The sequence below is a fragment of the Hemibagrus wyckioides genome, linkage group LG27 (genome assembly GCF_019097595.1).
Source record: "Hemibagrus wyckioides isolate EC202008001 linkage group LG27, SWU_Hwy_1.0, whole genome shotgun sequence".
Classification (NCBI taxonomy): Eukaryota; Metazoa; Chordata; class Actinopteri; order Siluriformes; family Bagridae; genus Hemibagrus; species Hemibagrus wyckioides.
Window position 1 is genome coordinate 17921720 of NC_080736.1, and position 10339 is coordinate 17932058.

General features: G+C 43.9%; 1 protein-coding gene across 1 annotated transcript in view; it reads left to right on the forward strand.

Annotated features, from left to right (window-relative positions):
* Positions 1–245: 245 nt before the first annotated feature.
* tspan7b (tetraspanin 7b) overlaps positions 246–10339 on the forward strand; it is a 37858-nt gene continuing 27764 nt past the window's right edge. The window contains exon 1 of the mRNA XM_058381702.1: positions 246–406. Coding sequence (XP_058237685.1) covers positions 326–406 — 81 coding nt within the window. The 5' untranslated portion in view covers positions 246–325. The remainder of the gene's footprint in view (positions 407–10339) is intronic.

The following is a 10339-nucleotide window of genomic DNA, read 5'->3' on the forward strand; positions in this document are numbered from 1 at the left end:
CACAGAGAATAAATGATAAATAAAACAGGATTGTTTTCACAAATGTCTTCTGTTTCGTGTAGTTTAGCTTCGGGGTTTTTTGTGTCCTGCTGATGCTAATGCACCTGCCATCGCCCTTGGTGCACCGTCACGTGATTCTCAACAAGGGAGGGGATGGGGTGTTAGAATGAGGTGGGGGGGGGGGTCGAGCGTCACAGCATGGGAGGGACTTAGAGGGGCTGCTCGCTCTCTGATTGGCTGATGCTTTGAGAGCGGCAGCGCTGAGAGAGGCCGCAGCTCGCGCCGGAGAGCGAGAGCAGCGCGCGCACCGCCCGTTCACTGTAGTATGGCATCGAGGAGAATGGAGACCAAACCCGTGATAACGTGTCTGAAAACCCTGCTCATCGTTTACTCCTTCGTGTTTTGGGTGAGTGACGCTGTATTCCCGGCGTGGGAAAATGCCTCCTCGCGACGTGCTCGTGCGGATTTGTTCTGCTGCGTGTCGGTAATAAATAACGGTTTTGTCACGCGACTGCGCCGCTCGATAAACAAATGCACGGCTCGTCAGACGGGCACGAGCGCTCTTGTTATCGAACGCTATTGATTGTTTAAATAATTAAACATCATCGTATCAGGATTGGTTTCTTAATTCGCTTAAAACCCGCCTTACTTTGATTATGATTATTTGTAAACAATCACCTGTTTCTTCTTTTAAAGAAAAAATGATATGCGCTTTAAAATCTAGCTCGCGCACGCATCCCAAATGGCTCCCTGCTCCCTACCGCCGTGCACTACATACTTAATATATCCGATGCATTAGCTCCTACCTTACTCCTAACTTAATGTTAGACATAAAAACACATTGTGGCTAAAATATTTAGCGCTCCATGTAATAGAGTGTGAAGTGGTGGCTCCTACACCCTCTGTAGTGCACTACATTATTGAAACAGGCTTTATAGCTTCTACAGCCTATATAGTGCACTCTGTTTATGTTCCCTATACCAGTGCGTTACACAGAGTGTGAAGTGATTGCTCCTATTCTTTACACATTCTTTGCACTAAACGTATGACCTGGACACTACATAGTGCACTAAATATATGACCTCATAGTGCACTATCTGTCCAGAATGATGGCTAATGCACTCTGTGTAGGATGTAACGTCTGATATGTGTTTTATTTAAGGTAGTAATTGTGTAGTGTTTTGTTTAAGGTAGTAATTGTGTAGTGTTTTGTTTAAGGTAGTAATTGTGTAGTGTTTTGTTTAAGGTAGTAATTGTGTAGTGTTTTGTTTAAGGTAGTAATTGTGTAGTGTTTTGTTTAAGGTAGTAATTGTGTAGTGTTTTGTTTAAGGTAGTAATTGTGTAGTGGATTGTTTAAGGTAGTAATTGTGTAGTGGATTGTTTAAGGTAGTAATTGTGTAGTGTTTTGTTTAAGGTAGTAATTGTGTAGTGGATTGTTTAAGGTAGTAATTGTGTAGTGGATTGTTTAAGGTAGTAATTGTGTAGTGTTTTGTTTAAGGTAGTAATTGTGTAGTGGATTGTTTAAGGTAGTAATTGTGTAGTGTTTTGTTTAAGGTAGTAATTGTGTAGTGTTTTGTTTAAGGTAGTAATTGTGTAGTGTTTTGTTTAAGGTAGTAATTGTGTAGTGTTTTGTTTAAGGTAGTAATTGTGTAGTGGATTGTTTAAGGTAGTAATTGTGTAGTGGATTGTTTAAGGTAGTAATTGTGTAGTGTTTTGTTTAAGGTAGTAATTGTGTAGTGTTTTGTTTAAGGTAGTAATTGTGTAGTGTTTTGTTTAAGGTAGTAATTGTGTAGTGTTTTGTTTAAGGTAGTAATTGTGTAGTGGATTGTTTAAGGTAGTAATTGTGTAGTGTTTTGTTTAAGGTAGTAATTGTGTAGTGGATTGTTTAAGGTAGTAATTGTGTAGTGGATTGTTTAAGGTAGTAATTGTGTAGTGTTTTGTTTAAGGTAGTAATTGTGTAGTGTTTTGTTTAAGGTAGTAATTGTGTAGTGTTTTGTTTAAGGTAGTAATTGTGTAGTGGATTGTATTAGCAAAACTAGTGATTTAGGATTTAGCCTGAGCTCTAGCACCCTACTCTGTATAGGGCACTACATTGGGCTAGTGTACATCAGCAAGTAAACTAGATTTGAGACCGAGTCTGTTTACTGACCTGTCTGATGTGAAACATTAATAAATAAATAAAATAAACATGGAATCCTGCCTTTACAACGTATTGTTAAATGATGCTGCGAATAAACATGAAGCTTGAAGTGAAACATGAAGCAGCAAACAAACAAATAGACAAGCAGTTTTCACACTGATTAGTGTGTTATTTAGCTTGTGTTTGACTAGCTATCTGGGCAGACCATGCCCACAGGTGACAAGCTACAAACTAGCTAGCAGGACAGGCCACACCCACAAGCGACAAGCTACAAGCTAAAAGACTTGCTAATGTGAATGTAAGGTATAAAATAATGGAGGTGGACACTATGAAGTGCACTAGGTGTCCTGTGGGGTAGGATGGTAAGAGCAGACAGGTGTGTTTGTGTGTGTGTGTGTATGGGGTTACTGCAGTGACCTTGGAGTTCTGAAAGACTTGAGCACCTCAGTGTCTGGACATCTAAACACACGCACACACACGTGCACACACACACACACACACACACACACACACACAATGACAGTTGTCCTGAAGTCTCCCAGGCTTTCAGTAATTAGCATGCAGGAACAGCTTATAGCTTACATAACGGCTGGTTATTGTGTAATAACAACAATATCAGACCTAATCTAATGCACACTCTAGGGCTGTGTCTCAAATCTCCTGATCTACAGCATGTAGTGCACTACATAGGGTGGGAATCTGAAATGTATAAAAAAAAAAAAAGTTCTTCTATTCTTGTGATCATTAAATATAAAAATAAAAAATGTTTGAACATCATTAAAATCTGTTCTTGAGGTGAATTCTTTCCCTCAGCTCAGAGCTGACCAGTCTTTGTGTTAGCGGTCGATGCTAAGTGTAATTACAGACTGCTTTAATCTACACCCAGTTCCGTGTCATTTCCTTTGTCACTTCGCATGTATAAATGCTAACACTAGGTCCTAGCTAGCAGCATCGTTAGCCACAGTCATTAGCTACCTGATACTGTGGCGGTTCATGTTTTCCCGGTTGCCTAGCAGCAGTTTTTTTGTGAATGTATTGTGTGTTTGTCTTTAGCACTCAGTTTGTACGCGTCATTAATCACAATCAGGGATCGGTAGTGAGGGACGTTTCTAGCGTAGCATTGCTCAGTGAGGCTCTTCCTGTTTCTGTATAAAGAGTTCTGTATTCATGAGGAGCTCTTAAAGCAGCCGCTGGATCCAGTCAGGATGTTCATCACGTACACACTTCACACCCTGGTGCTGAATGCACACACACTCGCACACGCAACGCACGCACACACACACACATGCGCATGCACGCATGCACACACACACGCACTCACACACGTTTCTTGTTGTTAGCGCTTAGCTTGTACACAGATGAGTGAGAGTACTGGATGGATCCGTCCTCAGTTCTGCCGTTGGTGTATGTAGTAGCTCTGAACCCGGAGCGGATCACGTCCTCACTGCTTGTGTTTTTATTAAACCGTTTTTTCTTCTCCGTTCTTCTGAAGCTGTTCACCTGGTGTAAAATGTCGTGGTGTTACTCCTCCACAGCCTGCACTGTACTCCTGCTCCAGTCTGAAGTATTTCTACACACATGCCTTGATAGCAACTTAACACTTGTGTTGCTAAGTAGCTAGCCGCTTGCAGTTACTATGGTAACCGAGGTTATTATAATGTGGCCTTCATGGTGTCACTTTATCATTGTAGTGCAAGTGCTATCTATCTATCTATCTATCTATCTATCTATCTATCTATCTATCTATCTATCTATCTATCTATCCTCTCTCCTTTCTTTCACTCTCCTTATGACTGCCTGTTATACATCCATCCATCTCTCCATCTGATCTCTCTATTGCTCTTTCGCCCTCCCTCCCTCTCTCTTTCTCTCTCTGCCTCTCCTTATCTCTCTCTCTCTCTCTCTCCTTTATTCCAGTCACAGGAATGATCATTTATGATAAATTTAATATTAATATAATAGTGTTTATATTTTCTATTTTGTCATAAACTCAGCATAGTGACCTTTCAGGATGACCTTCACCTTGACCTTGACCTTCAGTGTGTATCAGTCAGTAATGATGCTGATGTAATTAAAGTGGTATGATGATCCCTCGTGATCTGTAACACTGGTGTTGATGATTATTTCCTAAACCGTCAACTGCTACGGCAGGAATATGTCAAACGGTGTGTGTGTGTGTCTGTTCTTCCTGCAATCTGATCTGCTGTGTTAGGAATTTCGTGGCTGTATGAGACGTTGCTTGCGACAGCTGATTTTAGATCCCTGAAATGTCCAGACACAGTGTGTGAGAGCTGAGATCTCTGTCCACCATCATACTCATGTTCCTCAAGTTCCTCATTTTCCTCAAGTTCCACATGTTGTACATGTTCCTTAAGCGTTCATTAACCCCTGAACAGATTTTTCAGGATTCTTATATTTATCTATAAAGGCTGTATATCAGCTAGTGAGAACTCCAGAAGATTTGAAGGACATCTCGGTTTGTGAGCAGGAACAGTATTTTGTCCCACACGGACCTGGGGCACTCTGTAACATACAGCATGGCCAGGCCGAGTATTGGTCATTAAAGTGAAATACTCTAGTGAGCTTTACACGTTACTGTCAATCAGCACATCAACACCAGGACGTCCCTCAGCACTCGTTTCAGCTTAGAAACATCTAGTGCATGTCCTCCTCCCACTCCGCTCCTGACCCCTGGTGCATCTCTCCCCTGTCTGCTGACCCAGATTCAGTTCTCTAGCACTGCTGTATGATATATAATAACTCTCTACCTCCTGGCCTTGCGGGGGGTTAATAATCACGGGGACTTATTACTAAAAGTAGAACATTCCTGAAATTTCTTGCTAGTGGACTTTGTTAATTTTTTTTGTTTACATATGGCTGAGGAGATGATCTGCAGAGTGAAGCTGTGTTTGTCAGCGTGAGACAGAAATGTGATTTTGGTCGTCTCTCCGTCTCCCTCATTAACGCATCTGGGTCAATGGGACGGAACTGCGCTAATGGTACATTGCGAGGCAGGACCTTTCGGCTTTATGGAGCTCTCTCCGGCTCTCTGAGTGTGTCTGTACCATGATAATTGTGTTTGCTTTGCTTTGCCGTAATGTTCCCCAGCAGGCACGGTCAGCACACAGAGCGGCTTTATCTATACCGCGAGAGGGAGGGAGGGAGAGAGAGAGAGAGAGATACTCTCGCTGTATCCATCTCTCCTGTTCCAGCTCCAGGCTTGATGAGAAAATGACACGATTGATTGGTTCGACTTGCAACTGCCTCGGTTTCCTCATCCCCACCCCACACACGCTCTCTTCCTCAGCAGACAATAGACAGAGTGCTGGAGGAACAGTGAGGAGGAGCTGGTTCACTGTGTGCTTCGGCTCCTGTTTGCCTCAGGTTTTAGCCACGCCCCTCATTACATATGCATATATGTATATAATATAACTTTGTGATTGGTTACAGAGGCCATGGGGGCGGGAACTGATTGGTGTAGGTGTAATGAAGAAATGGAGATAATGTGCATCATGGGATGTGTAGCTGTGGAAATCAGCATCCTGTTAGTTATGAATCTAGCTCAGTTATGATGTTTGAACACCAGACGTCCAAATCTGCTCAACACATAGGATTAAAATACACAGAGAGCATAAATAAATAGTCATATGATCCCTTTATTTCATAGAGTGAATCATCTGCCCTTCTGAAGTGACCGGTAGAATTACAGACCATACGGTTACACAACCACGTTATAACACCAGGTCTGTGCCTCTGTGATCCACAGAGCCGGAGACAGAGGGAGCGGAATTCTGCATTTTAGCTGTCTTTGGAGCTCTACTGTTCTGTAATACAGGGACTGAGCCAGGAATCAGGGTCCAGTCGGTTGCAGTCACATTGGAAGCAGGATCTGAGGTCTGATTGGTTTCTGTGGCAGTGTGGGCAAAAACTGTGGTCTGACTGGATGCCGTGCTTTAGTGGGTGGGAACTGTGGTCTCGTTCATTACTGTGGGTTTGTGGGCGGGAACTGTGGTCCAATTGTTTTAGTGGCTTTGTGAGCTGTGATCTGATAGATACAGTGGTTTACTGGGAGGGAACTGTGGTCCATTTGGATACAGTGGCTTTGTGGACGGGAACTGAGGTCTTATTGGTTACAGTGACTGTGGGCGGGAACTGAGCTCTTATTGGTTACAGTGGCTTTGTGGGTGGGAACTGTGGATACAGTGGTTTAGTGGGCAGGAACTGTGGTTTGATTGGATACAGTGGCTTTGTGGGTGGGAACTGTGGTCTGATTGGTTACATTGTCTTTGGGTGGGAACTGTGGCCTACGAAAGCCAACATGAAAGTAAATATTTCGGCATGCGGCATATCATCTTCTGAAATAAAGTGAGAAATTAGTTTCATCTGTAACGTGACTCGATGTTGTCATTTACACTGAGGATGAAGATTAAAAATGATTTTATCAACACCCTCCTTCATAAACCGTCCTGTGACGACGTCTGTCACGTGGAACCCTGAAGTGTGAAGTGTGTCTGCTTTCTGTGAGGATGTGAGATGAAGCTTCTGTATGAGAGTGACGCCGAGTCTCTTCTCAATGAGCCAGAGGTCCCTGTGAGGTGTTTACACGGCAGGCTGAATTATTCCCACGTGGAAGCGGTTGTCTTGCGTAAGCAGATTTAATAATACCAGTTGGCATGTAATCTGAGACTGGGGACTGAGCTGGACACTGAGCTGCTCCGGGTCACTTATAGACGAGAGGACGAGAGGACGGGGCTCAGACCTGCAATTACACAACATACACAGTTATTGCAGTGCTCATGGGACAACTCGTTTTTCTCATATACCACACGCGGTGGGTTCAGTCCATTATCTTCTCTCTGTGTAGATACTTTACTGGTGTTTATTAAAATAGAAGAGTCCGTAACCAGAACAAACAAACTGGAAAAAACAAAACTAACCAGTAAAACCACATTTTTTCATTTTTTCTGTGGAAACACAAACAGACTAGGAAGTTAGCTAAGATGCTGGAAGCAGTGAAAACAAAAATGGGAAAAGATACAGATACTGTGAATTCTTGCTAGCTTCTTTCTATTTGTTGTTGTTAATAGAATTGGATTGGAACACAGCCCTAATTGGCCTTTTCCTCAGCCGGCGTGTTCATTAAACGCGGGATGATCAAAGTCCTGCACCCGCTAATGCTGCTATAATAAAAGAAAAGCGCGCGGCAAGGCGGTGCTTTTTCTTCGGTATTTTTTCGTTTGTGCGCGTGTGTTTAGCAAAAGCACTTTGCTGACGCTCATTAGGCTTGTTAAGCGCTAGCTCATATCTTTGTGTGCGTGTTCCACTTCAGATGCTACAGCCATTAAATAGCCATCAAAAGACAAACGGATGCAGCCTGAAAGCTTTGAAGAGAAGCATCAGGTTACGCTCCAATTTATTATTAGCACGCGAGCGCGCGTGTGTGTGTTAAGCTGGACAGATTTAGCAATAATTCAAGTTTCATCATTCTCGAGCCATCGCGAGTGAAAAATCGATGTCGGCGCGGCTATCAGAGCTGATGAAGTGGAGACGAGTGTCGTCAAGATTATAGGACAGGTTCAATCACCTCCACTGCGTACTTCAGTCTGCTGAATGTTTATGGGAACACAGCCACGTAGTGAAGGTAAGATTAGTGCTTACGGCTCTTGATGACGGCTTCTAATCAAGTCCTCACCTGCAAACTGGGATCTCCCACACCTTTCACTAACGTCACCACTGACGCAGCAGACGCCACAGCAGGGCGTGTCACGCTGGATACCCTTCAGCTCTGGGCGGAGAATCTGAAACCTTCAACCAATAAACATTCTGTAATTAAGTTAATTAGCCAATCAAATTCTTTCTTCGCATATCCTATACTTGGAGGGGTGGGGTCAGAGTGAGGGTCAGCCATGATGGAGTATGGTGGGGGGGTGCCTTGCTCAAGGGCCTTGGTGGTGCTGGGGCTTGAACCTGAGCCTTAGCCAATTGAGATACCATCACTCACAATTAGGAATAAATTGGGAATAATCTTCGGCTCATGTTCATCATTCGTGAGTTTAGACTCCACATGGCTCCTCACGCTGTGTTTGTTTCAGCTCAGTCAACACTTTCTGTTTTGAGAAAGTAAACAGCTGGCTGGACAAGCTTCCTTGCTGGGTGTCCGGTGTTATTCCTCATCTAGCAGAAGCCCTGAAAGGCTTGACCTAGCAACCGTAACCGAGTGCGGGCGGATGAATCCTCCAGATGAATCTACTTAATCAGTCGCTTCCAGTAAACACGTCTCAAAGCTCCATCATCTTCAGTTTAAAGGCAAAAAACAAAAATAGATTTGGCATGATGCGTCTGTTTGATAGACTTAGCGTTAAAATTAGTGTCCTAAAATTAGTTTTTTTTTTTTATCAACAGAGCGATATTTTCATTTTGTTTCTGGCCGCGTTCCACGTTCAGCGTTCATCAAGGACACTCCAAAATGGCCGCCTTGGAGACTGCATGGAAGCGTCTCATTAGAATTCCTCTTCAACTTTCTCAGAGTGAAGAGGTCAGAGAAGTCCTGAGGCGACATTCCTGACCCTGTAATTAGTTTGTGATTGTGGAATTTGAAGAAGACTGGAATTCCCGTCTGCCTCTGACGGACGAGCGGAACGGCGACGGCGTCTGTAATGCTAAAGCCGGGCCTGTGGCGGCTTTTTACGCGCGGCTGTTAATTAAAGACAGGATATTATTAGCGTTTAGCTCACAGCGAGGCACTAAATGCTCCTGGACATGCTAACTCGTCATGGCTTTGAGGTGAATGTGAAACGTGCCTCTGGAGCTCGGCGTCTGTTTGTTTTCCTGATGGAAAGCAGAGCTGTTTATCCCTCACACTTTCGTGCAGCACAGCGACGTGCGAGTCTTTTTAGCACGTGCTAATCTCACCTGATTCTCACCTGACGCTAGTGCCGAACAGATTAATAGAGAATTGATAGAGAACATGGTTGAACAGAAGCTGTATTTAAATGGAGGTGGAAGAGTAAGATGTTATGGGATGTAAAGTTTGTGTTTAATGTGCAGAAGATCTGAAGCGGGTGTGATGGAGATACTTTTATTGGATCAGATTCATGTCATCAATGACGTCACCCTCTGGATGAACTGAGAGATGGATGAATGGATAATGGAGGTGTTTACTTTGATCCATCTGTTTATCCTTTAATTCACCATCCAGCTAATCCTTCATCCATCCATAAGTCTATCTATTCATCTATCTATCCATCCATCCATCCATCCATCCATCTGTCTATTAACTCCCAGTCCATTTTATTTCCAGTTTTGGATGCCCCCCCCCCTCTCTCTCTCCCTTTCTCTCTCCCTTTCTCTCTCTCTCTCTCCCTCTGCCCCCTGTCTCTCTCTCTCTCTCTCTCTCTCTCTGCCCCCTGTCTCTCTCTCTCTCTCTCTCTCTCCTCAGCCTGTTGACTTGTTGAATAATGAGACACAGCCCTGCTTTCCCCCTTCACTGGCTCTCTGCTGCTGGTGTGTGATAGAGACTGATGTTTCCTCCAGCGTGGTTCATCTCAGAGAGCAGGAACAGGAGCAGCTGCTCACACACTCCACATCTTTTTCTGTCTCCGTCACTCTCTCTCTACATCCTTCTTCTTTCGGCTTTTTTCCTTGTCATTTTCTTCCTCCGGAAGCCCCTCGATGTGTCACCTCCCTCTCTCTCTCTCTCTGTCTCTCTCTCTCTCATTTTTATTCTGTGGTGTCCCTCGTTTTTCATTCTTATTCTTCCCCCTTTTTCCCTACCTCATCCTTTTATCTTTCTCTCTATTTCCTTTGGGAGACAGACCAACACTTTCCTTTTCTCCGTCATCTGAGAAGCTCTGGAGTTTCGAGCCACAGGGATGTCTGACAGGTGCAGATAGCCATTAAGTACGAGGTCGAATAAGTGCAGCCGACAAATTGCGTTTTCTCCACCGAGCCGCACTCGAGTTCAGTCTTCAGCAATGTTAAAAGCCTTGGCGTACGGTATGGTATTCACTCCACCAAGAAATGGAGGCTAATTACTTGCTGTCCATCTGTCCAGTGTTTCTTCAGAAGAGGCGTGTGTGATGTAGGCTGAGGCTTTAGCACTCACGCTTCATCACCATGAGACACGCCCATTTATTCAGCAGCCTCTAAAACGGCACTTGATCCAGGGCATCTGATTTGAATACATTGATCTTCATCAGT